The 27,299-nt window shown below is 41.0% G+C and overlaps 2 protein-coding genes across 2 annotated transcripts in view; both read right to left on the bottom strand.

Moving 5' to 3' along the window:
* Window positions 1-27,299, bottom strand: part of APLN (apelin) — a 552,821-nt gene that overhangs the window by 222,461 nt on the left and 303,061 nt on the right. The window lies entirely within an intron of this gene.
* Window positions 12,898-27,299, bottom strand: part of ZDHHC9 (zinc finger DHHC-type palmitoyltransferase 9) — a 55,742-nt gene continuing 41,340 nt past the window's right edge. Inside the window, exons 5-10 of the mRNA XM_049766682.1 lie at window positions 23,410-23,547; window positions 22,228-22,274; window positions 21,372-21,476; window positions 20,282-20,385; window positions 19,364-19,460; window positions 12,898-14,427 (exon numbers count right to left, since the gene is read on the bottom strand). Of these exons, the coding sequence (XP_049622639.1) occupies window positions 14,311-14,427; window positions 19,364-19,460; window positions 20,282-20,385; window positions 21,372-21,476; window positions 22,228-22,274; window positions 23,410-23,547 (608 nt within the window). The 3' untranslated portion in view covers window positions 12,898-14,310. The remainder of the gene's footprint in view (window positions 14,428-19,363; window positions 19,461-20,281; window positions 20,386-21,371; window positions 21,477-22,227; window positions 22,275-23,409; window positions 23,548-27,299) is intronic.

The raw sequence follows: 27,299 nt of genomic DNA, 5'->3' as shown, positions 1-27,299 counted from the left end.
TCAGGAATAGCCCCTGAGCTTCGCTGAGTGTAGCCAAAAAATAAAAATATGTATATCATAACCTTTTATTCAAAGTTCAATGATTTGTTCATTTAAGTCTCATTATATCTGCCTACAATGGCTCAGACAGGTTGAAGGAGAGTTGAGAGGAAAGTCCATCAAGCTTTCAAGGACCTTACATGCCAAAGGATACCCTGGCCTGTATTACATCCAGACCCTATTACATCCAGACCCTCTGAGTCAGTTGCTTCCTTTCCATGACTCCAGTGACATCTATACACATTAGTCAGTACAATACTCAGATATTAGATACTTCTGTTTTATTCATAGGATACCACATGGACATTAAACATGATTTAGAAAATTAGCTAATGACACACGGAAAATCTTCATGTTTTATTCTTTAACAGTATTTAACAGTATTTAACAGTATTTAACAGTATTTGGGGCCTGAGTGATAGCACAGCGGTAGGTCGTTTGCCTTGCACAAGGCAGACTCAGAACGAACTCAGTTTCCATTTCTGGCATCCCATATGGTCCCCTAGCCTGCCAGGGGCAATTTCTGAGTGCAGAGCCAGGAGTAACCCTTGAGCACCACTGGGTGTATCCCCAAAACTAATCAATCAATCAATCAATCAAACAAAGTTTAAAAACACTATGAAAATATAAAAGAAAATGGAAAAAAACCCAAATAGGTGAGTCCCTAGTCTCCAATTTGGGGTAGGAGCAAAGTAATTATCTTGCTGCCTTTTGACTTCTGCAAATATGGGGCAAAGGGTGACTAGGGTCCAAAGTGTTTGTAAATACCCCCCAACAGATGACTGAGAAAATGTTTTGCAATTTTTCCACTTCCCTGGGAAAGTGCATAGAGGATGTCTCCTGGCTAAGGGGCCCCAGTTTGGCTTTTAGACCGGAAGTAGGATATTGTGCAAGGGTACCTGTGATCACAGACTGTGAGAGGGGCAGGTGAAGCTAGGTAAGTGTAGAGCATCACAGGGTGCATCCCTGGAAACCTCTGAGCACTACTGAGTGTGGCCTTAAAGGTACCCAACACCCCCACAGTGGACCAAGTATTCCTGAAATTACAAGATCTGAGCAGTATCACATCAGACCCTTGCATTGAACTGCTGGTCCACTTGGCCAAGAGTAACTGGTGAAACCCAAAGGCCTACTGAACACTGCCTGCAAGGTCCCCTCAAATAAAATAATAAAATGTGAGTGCCCATAGCAGTCAATTACCATTCACCACCATCAAACTGATCTCCCCTTCTATGAGTTTCTCCACCCCTCTCTCTCTCCATATCTCTGGGAACCTCCCTTGCTCAGGGGCTACTTGCAGATCTGAGTTTATAGATTACTCATGGCAGTGCTCAGGGGAGCATATGCAGTGCCAAGGATCTAATCAGGGTTAGCTGTAGGCATGGCAAGTGCCTTAACCATTGTACTCTCTGGCCTCAGCCACTGTTTCTAACACTTTATTTCTGTTTAGTCAGTTTGCTTGTTTCCTTATATTTCACAGATGACTGGAACCACCTGGCATTATCTTTTTCTGATTTCTTCTATTTAGCATTACCAACTCAATTCCAAACAAGATGTCACCTTCTTATTATATCTGAGAAGTATCACTTTCTGTGGGGTAGGGAGAGTTGGAGGAGCAAGATAGGCAATAAAAGTGGGTTTGCCACCTAGAGCCTATAGCTACTCCCAAGGCACTGTTTCTGGAATCTTCCTTGTAGTACCATTGACAGACATCTAGGAGATGCCAAGTCGTGCTCTGAGCCCAGTAAACCAAGAGTTATATTCCCAGCGCCAACTGAAATGTCAGAGACTCAATGAGCTAGAGCCTCTAGCTCCTCTGGGAATTGTAGGAATATGCTGGCCCAAAATGGCAACAGAGGTGGCTAAGTTCAAGATGAGTAAACCAGTAGTTAGGAGATCTGGAAAATCTGAGTTCAGTTCTTGGCTTTGTATTTTACTAGTTGAGTGGTTTTAGACATAGAGGTAATTCCTTGAGCCTCACTTGCCCTGTAGAGATGAACAGTAACAATAGTACATTCATGAAGTTGCTACAAAGATTGAAGTAATGTGTATAAAATACTTAGCATAATATCCAACACAAACTTCATGCTTAATGGCAATATGTCTGATAACTTAAATCTGTACCACCATGCTACTTCTGACTCACTCACTTTCAGTCCTTTGTCTCCTCTGACACCTACTTTGGTAACCACCAAGGACAAAAGTGAAACATCTTCATATAGTGACTTACTATTTACATGATTTCAAATAATTACAGAGATGTCTTCTCCTAAAAATAAGAAGAATGGCCTCTACTGCAATAACTAAGTACATTAACATGCTGAATTCATTCATTTACACAGTGTTACTGCTGGCTGTCTAAATAATTCTGAAATACACACTCAATCACCTCTCTTAAATGAAGGGAAACATTTGTATTGATACTTTAAAACTTTTGCATTTTTAAATAAAAATGTGCTCTTTTATGCAAAAGCTAAAAAGTGTACACAGTGTTATATGTTCATGAGACTTCAATTAAAATGATCAAAATGGAGCCGAAGAGATCATACAGGAAGTAAGGCATTTGCCTTGTACACAGCTGTGTCAGTTATTACACTGGTTTGAATCCCTGCACCACAAATGGTCTCCAGAGCAACATGCCAGAAGAGCCCAGGAGCATTATGAGGTGTCGTTCCAATCCTGCACCCCCATCAATGGTGATACTAAAATAAAAACATTCAGAGATGTGACTCAAGTGGTTGAGAACAAACATACCTTTTATGTTTAAGGTCCTATGTGTAAGGTCCTAGGTTTGATGACTGGTACCACATGGTTCATCCTCCTAAGCTGAGTATGACTGTACAATAATAAAAATGACAAATAAATGATGCAATAATACCTACCCTTTGGGTAGTCAGAAATAAATGAGATCAGCTCCAGTCAAGCTCCTAGTGTACACTGATAAAGAATGTTGACTTATTTCTCTTTTTTGTAACCATCAGGGTATTGAGTGAAGGACTGGGTATATGTCATATTAATATGTGCTTGCCTGCCACTGTCATCTGGATTTGCCATAGATTAGGAACAAACTGATATATAAGTTTCCAGAGGGTGCTGCAATTCAGGTGAGTGGCAAGCCTGGCATCCAGAGAGGCTAGCCCTGGAGACAAAGCCACCTAAAGAATTGACACAGTCCTAACTTGGCCTGGTTCACAGGATGATGAACAGCCCAGACACTGTCCTTATTTTATTTGGGAAGATTGAAGGAAAGCTCCCAAGCAGTATGCAGGTGGCCTTGTTATACTCAGCCAATCATTGTGAACAGCTCAATGCTCAGGTCCTCTAGCACCATGAACCACTAGGGTCATTCACCCTGGCAGAGCTCCGAGAGTCCATGTGGTGTCAGGGTTCAAAGTCAGGTTCTGGAGGCTACATGCACCCCTGATTGCTGAACTTACTTTAGACAATACCAGTGGGATATCCATGGGCTTCTAGAAACAAAGATAGAGGCTAGATTCGTGAAGGAGTCAGCCAGTTCTTTCCCAATTTGGGGTTAAAATGACTTCCTCTTCCTCCCTGTCCCAAGAGGGGAAACAGAAGGGGGCACTGACATTTCCCAGTTCAATCTCCCCCAACCCTCCCCTGTCTCCATTTCTCATGAACCCTCTCTTAGATCACAGCAGGGAAGTTCTAATCAGCACTGTCAAACCCCATCACAGGTAGTCCCCCTGCCACTTGAACCTTATAGAGCAGACTTATATGGCATCACTCTAGTCCCTGCTCCAAGTCGAACTCACCCTTGGAATTTGTCACATAAATGGGGACACATTAGAAGCCATGGGCACTAAAACAAAAGCTCTTTACAGGTTTTAAAGGGGAAAAAGATTCCCCCTCTAAGTCAGGAAATTCAGGATGAGGTATGAGGTTTCCCAGGGGGACTGAAGTGGCTCTCTCACCTCTCCTTCACAATAGAGGCCACCTTTGCTTCTCATACAACTTGAGCCACATTCTCTACTATTCAGTCCACAACACAATCAAGTGGGAAGGAACTGCCTCCCCTCCCAACCCAGCTGAGACTCCTCCTCCAGGAAGGCCCTAAATAAAGGGAATTCTATAGCACTTGATATGTAGGCTTCACCTTTTCCTATAACTTCACAGTTACCAATATAGCATTTGTATACCATTGCCTCTGGCAGCTGCCAGGGATAGCGTCAGAAAGAGGCCAGAGCTATGGCCCTCACAAAGGGACAGCCAACGTGACTGTGGGAACAAGGTAAAGCCACTTCCTTTTCGTGCAAAAGAAATCCCACCATCAGTTCAAGCTAAGTGCAGGGTCTGGACAAAGATTTAAGAGATGTAGGTATAAAACAAAACCCTCCTACAACCAGGTCTGTCGGACTATAGAAAGTTAGCCCTCTGGGTGCCTAAAATGGAGGGCTCATTGGCTACATGAATAAAAAAGAAATCCAAACACCATTTATACTTCAAAAATTGATACTTTCAATAGCAAGGGGTCAGAAAGCAACTTCTTGCCCAAAATTCACCCTACTCAATGGTCCGCCAACAAAAATTATATGAACAAAAAAGAAATGAAAGGCTCACAGCTGGAGTGATTATAAATTCATCTTCTTCAAACTGATATCCCTGTATCTGTCAGGCCTGAAACCTCTCTAGGCTGGGAGTGAAGATATCTTGGTTCTAGTCTTAGCTCTACCAAAAACTATTTCTATGACTTTAGGAAAGCCATGGTGTTTAAATTGGCGAGAAAGCTGCTGGCACTACATAACCAGCACGTTCCTGCCAGTGACATCATTTGACAGAGCCTGGGTTTTACAACGAATAATCATGCCTCTTACATGGACACTTTAATACAGTCATGCTGGAACAGTCAAAAGCTGAAAAGAACAGTGGCTGGCAGCAAGGTCTAGGGAAACGGGGCTTCAAGGGAGTGAAGGGACATGGAAGGTTAGGGAGTGAATACCATACTATGTTCTAGAGTTATAAAACCACTTTGAAATCAGGAGCCCCTTATCACCTGGTTCTAAGTGGAGTGGATGCTACAATCTCTTCTTTCCTGAATCAAGTAGAAAACCCCAACACCAGAAGAAAATCTGCAGAATAACAGAAGTATGGACGCCTGGGGATCAAACCGCTATCCTAGGTTAGTGCATGCAAGGCATGCTTGCACCACCGCTCTGGCCTCTCAAGTAATTTCTAATGCTAAAAACAGATTGGTTAAAAAAGGAATTATAGGGATGGAGAGAGATTACATTGGGTAAAGCACTTGCCTTGCTTGCAGCTGACTTAGGTTCAATTCCTGGTATCCCATAAGATGCTCTGACCACACCAGTAGTGACATCTGAGTGCAGAGGTAGAAATAACCCCTAAGTACTTCTAGGTATGGTTCCCTACCCAAAAAAATAACAAAAATCTATAGATTTTTTATTGGGGGGGGGGCTCACTCAGTTGTGCTCAAGGATTATTCATGGCTCACTGGTCTCAGGGATCACTACTGGCATGCTCAGGGGATCTTATGAGGTTTAAAAACACATTAAAAGTCAGGGATAAACCTCAAAGACAGTATTTGTATCATAGGTTTAAGGCTGAGTTCAATTCTTATCAGTTCCTAGTATCTGAAAAAATTAAGTAAAAATGTAAGTAATTTAAGTAAAAAATTAAGTAAAAGCACATGTTGCAACATGCCAACATGCACTCCAACCTGGGTTTAATTCCCAAGGTACCACATGGCCCCCCAAGCATTTCAAGGTATGGTCCTGCATATACTCATCACTCATAGGTAGACAAGATATCCTCAGCATAACAGGGCCTGAGCTACAAAACATTCTCAGTCCTTTGCAATGAACGGCCAGCCAAGCTGGCCAAGAATGATCAGTGTAGTCCTCAGACCACCTGAATATCAAAAAGTAAACAAATAAAAAGTAAAGGAAAGGAAAGTGGATATATTTTTTTTGTTTTTTTTGTTTTTTTTTTTTTTTGGGGGGGGGTCACACCCGGCGGTGCTCAGGGGTTACTCCTGGCTGTCTGCTCAGAAATAGCTCCTGGCAGGCACGGGGGACCATATGGGACACCGGGATTCGAAACAACCACCTTTGGTCCTGGATCGGCTGCTTGCAAGGCAAACGCCGCTGTGCTATCTCTCCGGGTCCGGATATTTTTTATCTTCTAATCAATTGTCCTCAAACTATGGCCCACGGGTCACATATTGTATTTCTATCTGTTTTGTTTCTTCGTTGCAACATAAAATATATGCAGTGTGCATAAGAATTCGTTCATAAGTTTTGTTTTTACTATAGTCAGACCCTCCAATGGTCTGAGGGACAGTGAACTGGCCCCCTGTTTAAAAAGTTTGAGGACCCCTAAGTTTTCCAAATATTTAGAGGTAGGAAGGGACTTTTTATGTAATCTAGTACAGTGATTTTTAGGTGCTGGGTAAAAACTGATCTGCAGTCTGATAGTTAAAGACTGGTCTGCAGACTGATACAGTCTGACACATAAAGGTTAAAAACTAGTAGTATAGGGCCTGAGCAGTAGTACAGTGATAGGGACTTGCCTTGCACGTGGCTGACCCAGGACAGACCTGGGTTCAATCCCTGGCGTCCCATGTGGTCCCCCAAGCCAGGAGCAATTTCTGAGCACATAGTCAGGAGTAACCCCTGAGCATCACTGGGTGTGGCCCAAAAACACAAAAAAAAATTAGGGGCTCTAAATAATAGGAATTACATGGCCACTTGCCCACATTAGGAATGTATTTGCACAGAAAAACTAGTGTCCACTCGGTTTTGGGTTTAGAGATTAGACAGATGTCAAATATGTCCACTTTCTGGCCAAGGGGTTCGGAGGTTGGCACTGAGAAGGAGCCTGGTATCTCAGATTGGATGGCTGTAGAACAGTTTCAGCTCCAACAGGGTAATTGCTGCCCATAGTGTGATGCACCCGGGTTTCAAGACATTTGGTTTTAAGAGGGGGCCGGAGTGATAGCACAGTGGTAGGGCATTTGCCCTGCGTGTGGCTGACCCAGGATGGACCTGGATTTGATCTCCGGCATCCCCTATGGTCCCCCAAGCCAGGAGCGATTTCTGAGCACATAGTCAGAAGTAACCCCTGAACATCACCAGTTGGGGCCCCAAAACAAAACAAACAAAAACCCACTAGTATACCATAGAGTGAACCACAACCTGGTCCACAGTGTGGTGCTTGGGATAACCACACAGGTTATAAGCAGAAGCACTTGACTGGTGCTTGAGAGGTAGCAGTCCTCAGATGTAAAAACATCTAAAAACCACTCATCTACACCACTAGTTTTCTATTCTGTCAGCCCCAAACCCCTAACTATGAAACTCATGTCAGAAAGGGATAATCAGGATTGGGATAATAGCACAGCATGCCTTGCGTGCAGCCAACCTGGGTTTGACACCCGGCATCCTATATGTTCCCCAAACCTGCCAGGAGTACCGTATTTTCCGGTGTATAAGACGACTTTTGAAACAAAAAGAAGTCAACCGAAAATCGGGGGTCATCTTATACGCCAAGTATGTCCCAAAAAATGTTTCAATATGCCACTAACTAAAACAAAAAAAAAATCAGGCCGCAGAGTTTCCAAATCTCTTTCTTGGGGGCTCCCAAACAGTACTCAGATCTGGGGGCCACTTTTGGCAAAATCCAGCTAACCGTGTTGGTGGTTCAGTGCTAGGGTCCGAGGATGGGATGTTGTTTGGTTCATGTAGTGGGGGAGATTAACTGACGCCACCAGGGAATTGCCAGAAAAGGTGCCTATGATAAGGGACCAATTACTGCAAGGCTGCTCGGACCGCCTCTCTAACTCAGCCAATCCAAGCAGGCTTTATATGCATGCAAATTAGACAATGTTCTGGACCCGAATCTACACTGTCAAAAGCCTGCTCAGATTGGCCAGAGTCAGAGAGGAAGTCTATTACAGTATAACCTTTGAACCCTTGCTTGTTGTGATTGGCTCACTGTGGTACATACAGTTGCAGCACAGGAACGTTCTGTCTGATACAGCGAATATAGGCCTAAACCTATGTTTTAACTGCAAAATTTGGGGGTCGTCTTATACGCCCGGTCGTCTTATACACTGGAAAATACAGCAATTTCTGAGTGCAAAGCCAGGAGTAACTGCTGAGCACCAGTGGGTGTGGGCCCAAAACAAAAACAAAAAAAGGAAAGGAATAATCACCCACACTATTTTCAAGAAAGCAATGTAGCATGCCACAACCAATATAAAGACAAATAAAGGGCTAGAGAAATAAAATAGGGGTTGACCCCTGAGCACAGAGTCAGTAATAAATCCTGAGCACAGCCAGGTGTGGCCCTTAAACCAAAAGGAAAGAAACCTCATAACATAAAAGGAAACTAATTTATAATAAATGGATGTGTATTTTAATATTTAAATTCCTGGGCAAGACTATGCTAAAAATTATGATCCAAGTAGTCAAATGATTCCACCTATAAGTAGATTTACTAAGTGTAATCTGTTCTAAAGAAAGAGTCATATAGGATTGTTGTGTCAGCAACTGGAAACCATGAATGGGTACAGAGAAATAATACAGGAAGGAAGCAAGGTACTTGCCTTGCATGCAGCCAATCCTGATTCAATCCCCAACAAATCACGTGGTCCCTCAAGCACTACCAGAAGTGACCTCTAAGTAAAGATCTCTGAGAAGTAAGTCCTCAGCACAGCCATGTGTGGTACCAAAAACAAAATACCATGAATGACATTACTGTTGAATATGTGATTTTCAAAGGTCACAACTCTGTAACGCTCTAAGGAAAAAAAGTACCACCATCCCTCAATTTATATTGTGACACATTCCTGAAAATGTCAGTGTATATATTAAAATTGCAAAAACTTATTTTTGTCTTATTAGTAAAGCAATTAGGAACAGCTAATTATAGTTTTCCCACCTACACTCATGTCTTAAGGACATTCAAAAATAAAAAAAATGTAAATTTCTAGTTCCCATTTTCTTTATATCAATCCAAGCAATCTATAATGACTCCTTGCGAATATGTTGGGCTTGCTGACTTTAAAACTGATGATATTCAGAATTTTAACTTTTGATACTAGTTCTAAAACTTATAGACTATGAATAGAAAGTGATCCTGTAATCCATTCTAAAAACTGACATAAGTGGACTGTAGAAATAGTACAGTGGGTAGGACATTTGCTTTGTATGAAGCCAATCTGGGTTCTATTTCTTGGCATCCCTTATGGTCCTCTGAGCCCAGCCAGGAGTGATTCCTGAGTTCAGAGTCAGGAGTAACCTATGAGCATTGCCAGGTGTAGCCCCCCAACAATAATAGCAAAAATCCTGACACAAGTGCTTTTGCTTTATTTTATTTGGTTTAGTTTGGGGGCAACGCCCAGTGGCACTTAGGGCTTCCTTCTGGCTCTTCTCTTCTGGGATCACTCCTGGATATGCTTAAGAAATCATATGCAGTGGGGTGATTGAACCAGGCCAGCAAGGTCTTACATACTTTGCTCTCTCCAGACCCCTGACACAAAGTGCTTTTTGAGTAATTAAATACATTGCTCTTTTTTTTGGTCGTATTGAGGCATAAGAACAAATTACTGTTTTTTATAAACTATTTTCTATGATTCCTCGGTATTTTTTCATAGCCTGGCTTCAGTTTCAGGAATAGAAAATGAACTAAGGTGGAAATAAAGAACAATGCCATGCCATGGAAAGGACGGGTTTATGTTACTAGGTTACCACTGAACCAGTCCAAGTGGTTACAGTGTATTAGACACTGATCAGGTCCCCTTCTCTGACCCTCTTGGCCTCTCTTCAAGGAAAGGAAGTCAAGAGGTGAAGGAACAGGCCAATCCTTTATGCTAAGTACAAGTAAAGAAATGAGTGTTAGAAGCCTAAAGAAACAACATCCTTGTATTTCTGGAGCCATTCAAATTGCCTTAATTGGCTTCCTAATGCCTTCACCAAAAATAATTCTTTATTGAGAAATATGGGAGAAAGGAGGGAAAAACCCAACACACACTGGTAGGCTGACATAAAAGTGCAAAGACTTACTTATTATATACATTTTAGTTGAAAAATACGATTTAAAACAAATACTATAGGGTGGGAAAAAATGAAATAATAGTTTTTCCTCCCAACAAGGTGAAGAAAATTGGTCAGCAGAAAGAAGGGCATTCAATCCTAGGGGCCATTCAATCCTCAGCCCCACCAGGAGTGACTCCTGAGCACACAATCTGAAGTACTCTCTGAGCACTACTGGATGTGGCCCCAAAAATTATAATCTGGTCTACCACTGGATGCTAATACTCACTATTACAAGAAGGGTCCTAGAACCAAATGGATGTGAAATAACACCAAGCAACCAAACTCTACTAATCCTCGGAGGTTTTGGATGCATACCAAACACCCTGGCCTAGGAAATACACAGGTATGTGAGAAATGAGAATGAAGACCAGTGAAAAAAACAATGCCAGCCTTTGAAAAGAGGAAACAATTTGAGGCCCATTCCTTAAGGAAAAGTCAATTCTTGTCTCGGATCAGAACTCAGACCTGGTACATGGTAGGGAATGGGACAGATCTCAGGTCAAAATCTTTTTTTGTTTGTTTGTTTGTTTGTTTTGGTTTGGGGGCCACACCCATAAATGCTCAGGGCTTACTTCTGGCTCTACGCTCAAGAATCACTCTTCTCTTGGTGGTACTGAGAGACCATATGGGATGCCAGGGATTGAACCATATAAAGGTAAGAACCTACCTACTATACTATATATCTCAGGTCCCCTCAGGTCAAGATCTTAAATTAGAGAATATTGACTACAGAAAAGCAAGAGGGCAAGAAATACAGAAAAGAAAAAAATATGAATTGTTTCTAGCGATACATAAGACATTCATATAATACTTTACATCAGAAATAAAATTATTTCTCTTTTTTTGTTTCGTTTTTTTGGGGACACTCAACAGGGCTCAGGGCTTACTTCTGGATCTGTGCTTAGAGATAACATCTGTTTGTGTTGAGGAGAACTGTGTAGTACCAGGTATCAAACTAAGATCAGTTGCATTCAGGGCAAGTGCCTTAACACTATATGTACTGTTTCTCTGGCCACTTAACAAGTAAATTTCAAACTCTCAAAGTTTAGCCTTAATCAAATTACAAGGATAAACCTGACAATCAGGAAAAAAACAGGTGGAAAAGTATAGGTAGATAGAATAATCTGAGGCTCTCAGTCTCTGTCCTCTCTTGCTCAACTTCAAGTTCTATTACAAATAAAATAGGACTGACCCAGAGAGATAGCACAGCAGCGTTTGCCTTGCAAGCAACCGATCCAGGACCAAAGGTGGTTGGTTCGAATCCCGGTGTCCCATATGGTCCCCCGTGCCTGCCAGGAGCTATTTCTGAGCAGACAGCCAGGAGTAACCCCTGAGCAATGCCGGGTGTGGCCCAAAAACCAAAAAAAAATTAAAATAAAATAAAATAGGACAACATAGGAAAAAATGGGCGATCAGACAAACTCCATTAATTCTGACTTGGGAAAGGTTGGGAAACTTGGGACAGTGGTGGAAGTAATCTTACACTGGTGATGGGATTTGGTATTGGGACATTGAATACCAGAAATACTGTATTATAAATCTATAAGCCACGGTGTTTAAAATAAAAAAAAAAACTTATTTAAAAATAAATTCTGGTTGACTGGGAAGACTGAGATAAGACATTGGAAAGGACTCTCAATTATAGGTCATCTAAAATGAAATATCTGGGCCAGAGAGATAGGACAGGGCTTATCAAGTCCTGGCACTGTGTGTGGTCCCCTGAGTACTGCCTGGATTAAGCCCCAAGAACTGCCAGGTATGGCTCAAGAACCAAAAGTTAAAAAATAAGAAATAAGTAAATTAAAAAGAAATATCTCCCACCAGTTATAAAAAAAATCGCTAACAGAATAAGATAAGTCTCCAATACGTATGGGGCTGGAGTGATAGTATAGCAGGTAGAGCACTTGCCTTGCATGCAGCTGACTCGAGGTCAATCCCTGGCATTTCCCAGGATCCCCAAGCACTGCCAGGAGTGAACCCGGGTGAAGAGCCAGAAATAATCCCTGAGCATCACTGGGTGTGTCCCCCAAACCAAAAACTTACAAAAATACATTTGCAATTAGCAGCATATATTCTCATAAAAATAAGATCATAAGAAAAGTTGTCTTAAGAAATTAGATTTCAGGGGCCAGGCGGTGGCGCTAAAGGTAAGGTGCCTGCCTTGCCTGCGCTAGCCTTGGGCGGACCGCGGTTCGATCCCCCGGTGTCTCATATGGTCCCCCAAGCCAGGAGCAACTTCTGAGCACATAGCCAGGAGTAACCCCTGAGCGTTACCGGGTGTGGCCCAAAAACCAAAAAAAAAAAAAAAAAGAAATTAGATTTTGGGGCTGGGCGGTGGTGCTAAAGGTAAGGTGCCTGCCTTGCCTGCGCTAGCCTTGGACGGACCGCGGTTCGATCCCCCGGTGTCCCATATGGTCCCCCAAGCCAGGAGCAACTTCTGAGCACATAGCCAGGAGTAACCCCTGTGCATTACCGGGTGTGGCCCAAAAACAAAAACAAAAACAAAAAAAAGAAATTAGATTTCCAAATCCTCCCAATCTGTGTAAATGTGTAAATGCCTTAAGAGACCTTTTTTAATGATCCACAATACAAGGAACTTCAGTGGGGAGTTTGGGAGATATCTCTTAGGGGGGCCCCTTTGAGTGTCCACCCCCCAGAAAAATGTAAGCATCCATAGTAACAAGTCACACCTTTCCACCTCTTACAGCCACACCAAGACACTCAAGACACTCACACGCGTTGTTTTGTGAAATGAATGGGACAAAGAGGAGGCAGTCGGTTTGCATTAGACACAGTTTAATCACCTTCAAATAGATTAAAAGTTCTGGTTTACATTTCCCCCCTCCCCATAAGTCATCCAGACAGGACCCTGGCTTAGAAAGAGAAAAACACAGGTGCTCTAGGAAATATAGCCACATATAATACATAAATCTTCTTCCCTGAAATAGAGCAGGTCCTGAGCAGAGCTGACTGAGGGCCACAGTTCACCCCCAGGATGAAGCGACTCTAGGACTCTGCCGGTGGAAGTGCTGGAAGAGTGGAGCTTGGTGTAAGCCCCAGTGTGGTTACCAAGCCCAAGCTGGGCCAAGGCCTTGAAGTGGGTTACCCGGGAGGGCTTTCCCTCCTCACTTAGCCAAGGCCTAATGGAATATTGGTTATCCACTTTCATTTCTTTTTTTTTTTGAGGGGACACAGGGGGAGAGGAGAGGAGAGGAGAGCCTCTCTGTGCCTTGGTTTCCCCATTTGTGCATTCAGGGCCTCTCTAGGCCTCACACAGGGAGTCTGAGGGAATAGTGTTTAAGTGAGCACTCAGTCTTCCTCTGAGGAAAAGGAACCACCAAAGTGCAGACTTTATTACTGCCATTTCTGCTCCTGATGGAGCAAGAGTCAAAAGGAAAAAAATTAAAAGGCTAATGAAAAAAGAGACGAGACAGAGCATATCTATGCCGTTGGCATCTCATTCATATTGAGAATGGCACAGGTATTAAAAAGTTTCCAGGTAGTCTAAGAGAAATGTAAATTGTTATCTCTACTACAACTACTACTTACATATATCTAACTGGAAAAATGTAGGTCTTGGGTATTAGAGAGCGGAACGGGACAAAGGAGAAGCTACATGAATAAATACAACAGTTACCTGCCCCGTACTTTGAAGGATATGTTGGCAATGTTGGCACTTTGTAGCCAGGAAAATCCTCCAACCCCGCTCTCCATCCTCTTCAATTCTGAAGACCCCAAGAATTCAGTGAGGATTCTCTGTCCAGAGTTCTCTATGTCTGCCTCTGAACCATTGACATGCAGCAGTTGGAAGAGGAATTGAGCCAGTTTCAAGAACCTTGAATCCCAGAATTGGGTGAAATCCCAAGCAGGAGAGCTAGGATCTGGAGGAATGAGAGGGGAATTCAAGGAGACTCCATGACTGAGGCTATGTAAAATCAGTGCCAGGGCCTCAGAGACCCATTTGTCCAGTTACCATGGGAAACTGACATTTTCTGTGACTGCCTTGAGTCCAGCAATTTAAAAAAAAAAGCTCTGCAGCAAGAAAATGCCAGTACACAATTAGATAATAATAATTATAATAAAAAAAAGAACACCAGTACAAGGGACAGCTTACTTGCTCTCTGTCTCAGATTTATCTTCTCCCCTTAAATCTTTCACAGCCCCAATCAAACACAAAAGTCTCTTCCATAGGCTACTTCTCTGTTTGCGTTGCCTCCTGAGGTGGCTCTGGAGGCTCTGGGGGTGGCATTTCTTCCGGAGTGCTGGTGTCCTCCGGCATCTCATTTGAGCCCAGATGTTCTGGTGGGGCCTAAGAAGGAAAAAAGCAAATTCAGTACAAATCCCTCCCTCAAAATTCACCTGGAGGCAATCTACACACAGTGGACTCTTCTGCTGAACCCACCAATCACACTGAGACCTCAGCGATACAGTCACTGTCACCAAACTCCAAACCAGGACTAGACTATCATCAACTTCTTAGTTGAATGCAGATGAGGTTTGTTGGACTTACTCATCCTTTGTGGACAGATATTTCAATGATTAGTCATGAAAAGAATAAAAGTGACCACAAGAAATCACACAGATCCCCCTCTTTCACAGTGGAATATGAACAGCTGATTTGTTCATCTGAATGTGATCAGATGACAACAGTATGTCTTTTAGCCACTGGTTCTTGGATTGGACCTGTCTATAAAATTTTTTCGGACAGTCCACAGTTATTGCTGCTTACCTGATATGTTTTTCAAGCACTGGTCTTTGTACAGACCAGTGCTGGTCTGCAAGTGTCAACATGGTGAAAACCACCATTGTGAGGTACTTATCTAGCAAAGCTTGTCCCTATGATTTTTCACTCTTATTTTTGTCTTAGTATATAGAACACCAGAGTAGTGATTCTAAACCAAAGTCAGTGGAGTGGCAACATCTTTTTTTTTTTTTTTTGGTTTTTGGGCCACACCCTGTGACGCTCAGGGGTTACTCCTGGCTATGCGCTCAGAAGTTGCTCCTGGCTTCTTGGGGGACCATATGGGACGCCGGGGGATCGAACCGCGGTCCGTCCTAGGCTAGCGCAGGCAAGGCAGGCACCTTACCTCCAGCGCCACCGCCCAGCCCCGTGGCAAAATCTTTAGATGATATGTGTGCTCTGAAAATGGCCCCTAAATGATTCTACTTTGTTCTCTTCTCCACATTTTACTAAGAATCACTAACCTAGATGGACAGGATTTAAAGACCAGACACACCAGGAAAGTCATATTCAAAATTACTATAGTGATACATAAACATGGCTTTGCTACACTTCATAAAAGAATGCTCAAATTTTAGGTAAGACCAAGTAAAGAACATTAACAATTGTCTACCTTACAAGAGATATTCATTTAAAGTAGGATTCTGGCCCAGAGATATCATTCAAAACTAAGAAAAATCTATTAGAGAGACAAAGATATATACAGTAGCTAAGGTGCTTACCTGGCACACAGCCAATCTCACTTGGAAACTTGGCATCACATATGGTCCCTCAAGTACTGCCAGGAGTAATCCCTGACCACAGGACCAAGAGTAAGCCCTGAGCACTGCCAGGTACGGCCAAAATTATCTATTAAAGGGGCCAGAAATATGGCTCAACTGGTAGAGCAAATGCCTCACCTGGGCAAGATTTTGAGCTCAATTCCTATCATTTCATAAACCCCCAAACACCACAAGGTGAAAGTTAGTGAACCCAGAGCAAAGCTAGGAGCAGCTCTACTCCTTAGCACAACAGGGCATGACACCTAAAAAAATCTACTAGGGAGGAGGGCTAAGAAACAGAACAGAGGGTAAGGTGATTGCCATGCATGCAGCCAACTGAGGTTCAGATCCCAGCAACACATCAGATCCACCAAGAGTGATCCCTGAGGGAAAAACCAGATTTAAGCCCTAGCAAAGCACAGTGTTGCCCAAAGACTCCTCTAAAATATCTGTTAGAATGGAGCCAGAAAGATAGCACAGTAGTAGGACATTTGCCTTGCACGTGGCCAACCCTAGGACAGACCCAAGTTCAATCCCTGGCACCCCATATGGTCCCCTGAGCCTGCCAGGAGCAATTTCTGAGTGAAGAGCCAAGAGTAACCCCTGAACACCACCAGATGCGGCCCTCAAACCAAAAATAAATAAATATATTAGAACTAATAAGCAAGGTATCAGGATACAATACCAAATGTAAACATCATCTGTATGTGTATGATTCCCAACAAATAAACCAAAAATGACATTTTTTAAAAGATTCATTTGTAGCATCAAAAATAATACTTATGGGCCCGGAGAGATAGCACAGTGGCATTTGCCTTGCAAGCAGCCGATCCAGGACCTAAGGTGGTTGGTTCGAATCCCGGTGTCCCATATGGTCCCCCGTGCCTGCCAGGAGCTATTTCTGAGCAGACAGCCAGGAGTAACCCCTGAGCACCGCCGGGTGTGGCCCAAAAACAAAAACAAAACAAACAAAAAAATAATATTTATAAATAAATACAACAAAAGAATATAAAACTTTGCACTCTGAAAACTACCAAAGCTGCTGAACAACATTAATAAGATGTGAGCCTATAAGACAGATTATGTTAGTGGCTCAAAAGAGAATCTTGTTAGAATGGCACTGCTCTCCAAACTGATCTAGAAAGTCCAAGCAATCCTCATCAAAATTCTAGCTGACTTCTTTGCAGAAATTGACGACCTGTTTTAGTGTTTGTTTGTTTCTTCTGGAGTCACACCTTGTAATGTGACTTGGTGCAGTAGTATAGGACTTACTCCAGATGTGGTGCCAGGGATTCAAGCAGGGCGTTTAAACACCTTAATTCCTATACTATCTTTTGCCCAGAAATTGAAAAACTGATACTAAGATTATATGGAAATTCAAGTGACCCAGAATAGCCAAAACCAATTTAATATATAATAAAGTTAGAAGGTTCACACGTCCTAATTTCAAAGATTACATCATTCCAGTAACCCAGACAGTGTGGTACTGCATAAAAAGAGATATTAATCAATAGTATAGGACTAAGAATCCATACACAAACTCTCATATTTGACATGAAATCTAAGACAATTCAATGGAGATAAAATAGTCTTTTAAATATTTGGTACTAAGTTAACCGGATATGCGCATGCAAAAGAAAGAATTTGAGCTCCTTACCTCATAACATATATAAAATTAACCCAAACTTAATCAGATCATTGGGAAAGTGGCCCACTGTTAGCTACATATTTTGCATGTGCTTGATACATACATTTAATACCAAGTACTTTAAAAAAGAATAAATATTTACAACTTTTAAGCAATTTTTAAGATCTGACGGGAAAGGGAAAAAAAAATCAACTGATGTAATTCAAATTGAAACTTTTTGTGCTTCCAAAAAGCATTGAGAAAATAATGTGAAAAGACAACTCACGGAGAAAATATCTGCAGAATCATAAGTGATCTTTTTTTACATAATATATGAAAAACTCATCATTCAAAAATAAAAAAAAACAATCCAATTTAAAAGTAGACAAAGGATCTGAATAGACAGTCTCCAGAGTCTCTAATTACTGGAAAGCTCATGAAAAGATGCTCAAAATCAATAGTCATCAGGAAAATGCAAATCAAAACCCCTAGCAAAATACCACTTCATACTCACTATAAAGGTTAGGATCAAAATATCAGACAATAATCAATGTTTCTCAGCATGTGGCTAAATTGGCACCCTTGTACGCTATGGATACAAAAGGCTACAACCACTTTGGAAACCAGTCCAATAGTTCCTCAAAAGGTTAAAATAAACACACAGATCACATGTGTGAGGTTTAATCTCCAGCACCAAAATAAAAGAGGAAAAAAGTTAAAGTTATCAAATGACAGAGACTCTTAGTACCAGGTGTATATAAAGAGAAATCTAAACATGTATGTCTGCTCAAAATCATTCAGGTATGCACAAGACACAGTATGAGAGGCAAGGCATTTGCCTTGCATGCAACCAACCCAACCCTAATTTGATTTAAGCACCACAAATGCTTCCCTAAGCACAGGAACATGTCTGGAGTACTGCTAAGTATGGCCCCCACAACAAACAAAACAAAACCAACCTTGCACATAAATGTTCATATCAGCATTATGTGTAGTAACCAAAAAATGAAACTCATTCAAAATAACTATTATTGATATAAAATAAAATATGGTCTCTCAATTATAGAATATTATTCAAGCATATAAAGGAGAATACTGCTTGCATGCCAAAATATGCATAAACCTTAAACATATTATGCTAAGTAAAAGAAGTCAATAACAAAAGTTGACTTATTACACCATTCCATTTATACAAATGCACAAAAGAGCAAATCTATAGTAAAAATTGTAAATTTAGAGTTGCCTAGGGATGGGTGAGATAATTAATGGAAAAGAGACTGTTAATAGGTATAGTTTGGGGAGAAAGTAATAAAGTACTATTGAATTTATAGCTGTTATAATTGCACAACTTTATGAATCTACTTTAAATTGGTGAATCATACATTTTAAACAGGTATTTTATGATGTGTAACTAGTTCAATAAAGCTATTGTCAAAGACAAGAAAGTTCAAATAACAACTTTTCAAGATCATACTTTGTATCAAGCATACCTTGAAAAAGGTACTTAGTAAAGCAACCACATTTTATCTGCATTCTCTAGTGAGGAAGTCCACTTCTTTTTTTTGGGGGGGGGTTGGGTTGCGCACAGGGGTTACTTCTGGCTCTACGCTCAGAAATCACCCCTGGCAGGCACGGGGAACCATATGGGATGCCAGGATTCGAACCATCCTTCTGCATGAAAGGCAAATGCCTTACCTCCATGCTATCTCTCCAGCCCCGGAAGTCCACTTCTACTAAGGTAACCACACCACTAACTCCAACCCACTACCTGACTCCTAAGGTACTTCGCTTTCCTCTTCAAGCATTTTTCATAACATCAGCTTGTTCATGTCTCTTGTCTCCACTAGACAAGGCCCTTGAGAGAAGAGACATCGTTTCCATTGTTTATGGAGATATCCCTAGCACCTAGTATAATGACTAATACAGGATGTTGAGGAAATGATCTTTTTCTCCAACAAGGGCATTAAAATCTGAAGGCAATGTCAACAGCGACATAAAAGTTGGAGTGATTGGATACAAAAATGCCCAGTTATACTGCCAAGGCAGAAATTTAGTTGTGACCTTCTATCACTGAGTCCACCCTAAATTCTAAAGACTTCAAGTCATGATCACTTACTGGGCTCTGTGGCAAGAGGCTGCTACTGGTCTCTTGAGTACTAGGAGGTCGACTTCCACTTTCCTCCAGTGGCAAAATACCCCTTCGGTCCAGCACACTGAAAGAAACAGGACAAGTAATAATGTATTTTTTTGTGGTTTTTGGGTCACACCCGGCAGTGCTCAGGGGTTATTCCTGGCTCCATGCTCAGAAATTGCTCCTGGCAGGCACAGGGGACCATATGGGACGCCAGGATTCGAACTGCTATCTCTCCAGCCGTAATAATGTATTTTATGGGGCCAGAAAAATCCACCCTACAGTGGGTATGGTGTTGGCCTTATACACAGCCAACCTGGGTCCGATCCCCAGTATCCCACATGGTACCCCAAGCCCCCCTAGGAATGATCCTTGCTTGAGTGCAGAGCCAGGAGTAAGCACAGCTGAGTGTGGCCCCCCAAAATAATGCATTTCAAAGGCCAGAGAGATAATCATGGGGGTTAAGGCTTTTGCCTTGTATACAGCTGATGTTGGCTTGATCCTCAGAACCACGGGTACCCTAAGAACTTGTGGGAGTGAAACTCCCTACCAAAAATGAAATAAAGGCATTTCACATTCAGCTTTCTACCTACTCACCCAACTCTGTCAGGACAGCTAAACCTGTCCTTCGACAATCTTGCTTTATTATAGAACTATTTTCCATTCACTTTTTCTTCCAAAAAACCAGGGAACATCTTAAACAGGGAAGAAATGAAACAGGAAGAAGCATCATCCCAGCCCAGGATAGGCAGTTCCCCATTGATATGGAACCAAGGGATAATCACTGGGAATTCCCATTTGACATCAAGAAGCCACATTTTAAAAGAATATATTAAACCAGGCAATAAGATTGGATTTGAGCTTCTTCTCTAGAAGTATTAGGCCTTCTAAACCCTAAAGTACCTGGGTGGCAAGGGACCACAGAGCACTTCACAGCAGTTCTTCACAATATTCCCATGGCTGTAGGGATTCTGAACACGATTCTTTCCTGTCCAGGAGCCCTTGATCTGCAAGACAAACGCCACAGTTTATATTTGGGAGCAGAGAGCTAGTCCAATGAGTAAGGCACTTGCTTTGCAAGTGGCCATGCATGTGATCAAGATTTGCTCCCCAGCATCCTATATGGACCCTTGAGCACCACCAGGAATTATTCCCTAGTGCAAATCTAAGAATGATCCTGAGCACTGCCAGGTATGACCCTAAAACCAAGAAGAAAAAATGAAAAAGAAAGCTACAGCTTACATCAACACTGTGCATCATGGGAAGATGAAATAATTATGGTGATAGATGGTTCCTCAACAATGTAATGCAAATATCACTGTTAACAAATGTCACTTAGTTAACATAACAATGTAATGTGCATAACGATACCAAATTGTATACTTAAAATGGTTGATGGTATATTTTATAATATATTTTTACCACAATAGAGACAAAAGAAATGTATAGATAACCACAGGATTAAAAAATGTTTGCAATTGAGTGAAAAAGAGCAAATAACTGAATAATGTATATTGCTTGTGTTTAAAATGCATAATCACATAAAGGTAAACAAGTCTAGACAAGTCTAGAAGACTATAAATTATTTTATTTACTAATAGTGATGTCTAGGAGATAAAGCTACAGGGACTTACGTTTATTTGTTCCTCTAGCTTTTGATTCTCTACATTAAGGATGGATTTTTTGATAACTTATAAAATGCAAGTATTCGCTCTGTTCAAATGCTCCTTACTGTTCTAATCCAGAGGTCTCAGCTAGCCTTTAAAGGCCAAGGATCAACTGAAGACTTTTTATTCACCCAAGCATTCCAACCCCTTCTTCCTAATTCCCTAGAGGCATTCAGATCTAAACAAAGCAATCGCTTTCTCTTCCACACATCTGTTTCGACAATCTCCCATATGAAATTTTGGCTTGCCTCAACTTCCCAGGCCTAAGAGATGCAGATTTCTAGCAGGTATCAAGAAAATAATATAGAGAAAGAAAGTTAACTCACATCTTCATTGGTTGTCTGGTTGAGAGCCACAAGGAAAGTGTGAAATCCAGTCAGTCCCACTACAGACCAGAGTGTGAAGAAGCAAATGAGTACTTCTAGAACAGTGAAGTAGTGTTAAAGAATGTTGAAGAAGTCACACCAGGGAATGCGATGCCTCACCCAATACTCATGGCATCAATCACACCATCTTCACCACTCAGAACATTATCGGAAATGACTCAGCACTGATGTGTAACAACAGATTAATTTAAACTCGTTAAATATATGCCTTCTGAAGGGTAAAGGACTCCTGTTTATTTAAGAGAAGTTCTCTATTATCTCTATTCTATTTAACTGTTCACTCATCATTAGACACTTGAAAAGGATATTCAGGAGGAGGCCAAAAACTAAATGTTTCCCATCACCACCAATGAAAGAAAATCATAAATGAACATAATACATGAAAAAAAATGGTGGTGGTTGGGAAACGGATATAATTTAGAAATCCCATCTAAATCTCCCTTTCATAAATGCAACTGAAGTACAAAATAAGTCTTAATATAACATGAAGGAAAAACCTCCATTGCATTCATAAAAGGTATACTCAGGCAAAATACAGCCCATTAGAGAAGCCAACATTGAGGTTAGATGAGGAGCAATAAGAAAGGAAGCACTAAAGAAGAGGCTTAGGAAAAGATCTCCCTTTGAGCCCTGGCCATCTTCCATTCTCAATGCTACCACTAAACGCACATTGTTTTCCAGACTCTGGCATATTCTGACATCTGAAAGATGAGATGGTGGGAGAGTTGCAGAGAAAGCATGCTGGAAAGGAGTCTAAGAGGACTTCACAGAGATATACTGCCAAGGAAGGATATGTTCCAGGAGTTTCTTTCAATGTCTCCAGGAAGCCAATTTTCAAGGATTCTGTGAATATGGGAGTAGAGAGAAAAATTAGTGACTTCAGTAACAAACATACACTTATCCTCATGTATACTCAATTCCCACCCTTATTATGCCTTGTTATATACTGACAAGAGGCAAATTCTCATGAAGGGACTTTCACCTCCAAACGTCCTCTCCTGATTAAAGGGTTCCTTCCTATCTCTGAAGTGATACCAGGCAGGCATTCATTAGACTACAGTCAGGCAAAAGTCAACATCTGACTACCTTCTTCTCTTCCCTCGACCCCAACTATGAGCATAGAGATTATTCATTCAGAGATGAATGAAATATCAGAAATATCCAAGAGACTGCCTCTCTCATAAATCCATGCCCCTTCCTTTTAAAAAAAAGTTTAGCTGAGGAAACAGAAAAAAAAAGCTCACTAGGCTGAGCCCATATCTTGTATGCAGGATGCCCAGGGTCAATTCCAAAGACCATAGAGCCTTTGAACAACACCGAGAATGACACCTGAGCTGACTTAGTCTTGGACCTGTCTTACAAAGACTCATGAGTAGCCCCAATTATTACTGGATGTGGCCACTAACAAAGAAAAATCAGCTAAGAACTCCTCTCTTCCAAGGAAAATGCTGACTGAGGCCAATCAATTCTTTGTACATCTAAACCATAAACACTATTACAAACTAAATTACCAAATCTACCATTATAAAAGATCCCAAAATGAGATGGCTCCTTTAACTTTGCTTCCTATCTGCACATGGGTATTTTATGTCATATCCCCTAAGTAGAAAATGAGCTTCTAAAAGGTATTTCTTTCAAATATAGCTTTTTCAACTCCCTGGTCAGGTTCTCTAAGGCAGAAAAAGTACAGATTCATATAGCTACAATACAGTACTAACTTCTGGAATCAACTTGAAAGTGCTTAGTCCTTTGAGTGCATACCAGTAATTGTGGTTCTGTTCCCCAGCAGAAAACCAGTGATTAGGCCAGTATACTCCATATACTTAGTGACTACTGTCAGCAGTCTGGAAGCCTGCTTAAGATCAGAAAGTAGTGCTCATTTCTAAGTAGTCCTAAAGTTTCCTCAAAATTATTAAGTCTCACAAGGAAAGACCACATCACCTTCATTCTAGTAACTGACATCATGGGAAATACTCACTGAGGGCCACATAGACAATGTTGAAGGCGAAGACATAGATCGTGAGGAGGGAGAGAGAAAGGATGAAGAGGTAGAAGTAGCGGTAGTTCCTCTTTCCAACACAATTGCCTACCCAGGGGCAGTGATGGTCAAAGCGCTCTGTGGGAAAGAACACAATAGATGAACCATAAAAGGAAATCACAATCATCCACAGTCATCCATTCATGTGATATCCAATCCAAAGTTGGTTATTTTGGAGCTGGAGCGATAGTACAGAGGATAGGATACTCGTATTGCATACAGCTAATTCAGATTTGATCTCCCGACATCCCACATGGTTCCCGGTGCACCACTAGTAATGATTCCTGAGACAGTAATTCCTGATCATTGCTCATTGTGGACCAATAAATAAATAAAACAAAGTTGCCTATTTTACTACTCTTTTGTTTTGTTTTGTTTGGGGGCCACACCTGGTGCTCAAGGGTTACTCCTGGCTTTCCACTCAGGAATTACTCCTGGCAGTGCTCAGGGACCATATGGGAAGCAGGGAATTGAATCCAGATCAGCCATGTGCAAGGCAAGCCCTTTACCTGCTATATTATCTCTCTGCACCCAAAAGTTGCCTATCTCCATGGTAAAAAGTGGCACTTTCTATTTTTTTATTTTTTCAAAATGTTTCCATAGTCATAATAATCCTGAAAGTTGGACAAAAGAAGATATTTTTCCATTTTACAGATATGGAAACTAAACTACTCAGGGAATAAAAGAACCTGCTTACTGCCAGGTAAGCTTTCCTTTACCAAAGGGAAACAAAGATCTACTAGGTGTGCCTACTACATTTAGGAAAAATAAAATGGTTAAAGTTGGAAAATAATTAAGAGTAATGTGATGTTTCTTAAGTTTCAGTTATTAAAAACATTTTATTTACAATACTTAAGGGGCCTGAGAGCTAGTACAGAGCTAAGGCCTTACACACAATGGCCCCACCATGAATGATCCCTGAGCAGAGCCAGAAAGAGGCCCTGAGCACTGCAGGGTGTGACCCAAAATAAAAACAAAAATTGGTGGGGCACAGTTGAATAGGATGGAAGGTACCTGGAAATAGATTCTAGAACAGTGTTTCCCAAAATGAATGTGACTGCTCCTGGGACGTTTAGGAATGGTGTAAAGCTATAGGACCCTCAGTAGCAGTTGTGAGGGTGCTTTTAGTTTGTTCATATAGAGTAAGTATATTTCCAGGGGGCACTGAGTAATTGTTTCCTGAAAAGAGGGTGGTAGGACAAATAAATTTGGGGTCCTCTGCTCTATAATATATATGAATTTACTATTTAATAAAAGCAGCATTTCATTATAAACCAGTAGTAAATCAATGAAAAACTTAAATGAAAATGAAAGAGCATTACAAAATCAGTGATGGAATTAGTATCAGACCAGGAACAATTGAGACAACTGGCGATTTAGTAGAAACATAAGGTTAGACATTTTCCCCATAAATTATTTATCAAATTTAATTTCAAATAAATTCAATACTTAAATGCAAAACAATGTAAATCCATAAAATAACTATAAAGAATCGAACACTAGGGACAGATACGACAACGGGTTAAAGCACCTGTCTTGATCCCAGCACTATATAGTCCCCCAAGCAGCACTGGGAACAAACCCCTGAGCACAAAACCAGGAGTAGCCCCCAAGCACTGTGAAATGTGGCCCAAGTCCCCACTACTGAAAAAAAGAAAAAAAAAAAGAACAGATGGACACTAATCCTTGTATTTGAAGGACTTCATTTTTGTTATTTTTGTTTTGGGGTGGTGCCCAAGGCTTACTCCAGAAATCAGCTATGCTGAAACCCTGATCTTGGACTTCTTTTTTTTTTTTTTTTTTTTTTTGGTTTTGGGGTCACACCCGGCAGTTCTCAGGGGTTACTCCTGGCACTATGCTCAGGAATAGCTCCTGGCAGGCTCAGGGGACCATATGGGATGCCAGGATTTGAACCACTGACCTTCTGCATGCAAGGCAAACACCTTACCTCCATGCTATCTCTCCAGCCCAATCTTGGACTTCTGACCTCCAAAATCTCTGATAAAAAATATTTCTTTTGCTTAAGTTACTTGGTCTGTGATTATATTACTATGGAAGTTCAAGGAAGGCTAATCCAAGTATATACCCAGGAGTGGAATTGCTAGGTCATAATTCAATATTTAATTGTTTGAAGAAATGCCAAACTATTTTCCAGATCAACTGTACTATTTTATATTCCCAGAATAAAGATATGAAGATTATAATTTCTTTATATCCTTAAATATAACAGTTCTGATTGAAGTACTGTAACAAATCAAAAGGAATAGTGAAAAATGGTCTCAAGATAGGATACTACCTAAATAAGAGAATATAGTCATTTGATGGATCATAAAGTTTATATTTTGTATATTCAAAAATAATGTATTAAAAATGTACAAAATACTGGGGCCAGAATAATAGTATTGTAGGTAGAGAGTTTGCCTTGCATGCAGCAGATGGGGATTTGATTCCTGGCATCCATAGGTCCCTAGAACCGCACTATGAGTAGTTCCTAAGTAAAGAGCCAGGAGTAACCCCTCAGCATCTTAAGATATTCTCCCACAAAATAAATTATAAAAAAAGTTCAGGATATTAGGTTAAGTGACAAAGGCAGAATGTAAAAAGCTAAAATGCTGTCATGTGTGATGCAGTTTTACAAACAAGATAGAAATGTTGCACTGGTGAAGGGGGTGTTCTGTTTTTGACTGAAACCCAACTACAATCATGCTTGTAATCATGATGCTTAAATATTTTATTTAAAAAAAATAGAGACTGGAAGAAAATTCTCAAACTCTCTCAAGTTGAGAGTTTGGGATTATTTTATTTATACTTCCTATATTTTCTACATTTTTGATAAGAATGTATATTATTTTTGAAGAATCCAAAAGCAGAAACAGAATCCAGTTTTTCTTTGAATGTCTAGGCTACACCCAGCAATGCTCAGCAATACTCCTGGCTCTGTGCTCAGGACTTACTCCTGTTTGGCTCAAGGGACCAAATGAGATGCAGGGATAGAAGCTGGATTAACTACATGTTTTTTTTGGATTAACTACATGTAAGGCAAGAACCTTACCCACTGTACAATCTCTATGGCCCTCCAAATAAAATATTTTTTAAGAATGAGCTGTTTATCAAAAATTAAGATGTAAAAATTAAAAAAACCCAAAAAGTCAAAAATTGGGCCCAGAGAGATAGCACAGCGGCGTTTGCCTTGCAAGCAGCCAATCCAGAACCAAAGGTGGTTGGTTCGAATCCCAGTGTCCCATATGGTCCCCCGTGCCTGCCAGGAGCTATTTCTGAGCAGACAGCTAGGAGTAACCCCTGAGCATTGCCGAGTGTGGCCCAAAAAACAAAAAAAGTCAAAAATTAAGAATAGTTATGAAAAAAAAAAAGAAAAAAAGAAAAACTAAAAAAAAAAAAAAGAATAGTTATGGTATGCAATCTTACTTTTTCATAAAGGTCAGAAAGATGTAAAGGAGAATGCCCATATCCAAGTGCATAAGATAATATTTGCATCAAACATTCCACAGCCCAGAGGGTTGAAGAGAAAGCTCAAAGTTTAAATCCATGCATGAGATTATAACTGCAACCCCAGTTTGATTCCTGGCTCCACATATAGTACCCTGAGGACAAAGCCAGACGTGGTTCCAAAACCAAATACCAAACAAGCATATAAACCAGTCATAGAACTGAACACATATTTTCCAAAGAAGATACACAAAGTCTGGCAAAATACAGCAGGAAGGCCAGGCATGTGCCCACCACTGGTTCAATTCCAGGTACCACAGGGTACCCTGAGCATCACCCGATGCAGTCCTAGAGGCCCCCAGCTCTGTCAAAGTGGCTCTGGC

The sequence above is a fragment of the Suncus etruscus genome, chromosome X (genome assembly GCF_024139225.1).
Source record: "Suncus etruscus isolate mSunEtr1 chromosome X, mSunEtr1.pri.cur, whole genome shotgun sequence".
Lineage (NCBI taxonomy): Eukaryota > Metazoa > Chordata > Mammalia > Eulipotyphla > Soricidae > Suncus > Suncus etruscus.
The sequence above is the reverse complement of the archived record's forward strand: the minus strand, read 5'-3'. Positions and strand labels throughout refer to the sequence as shown.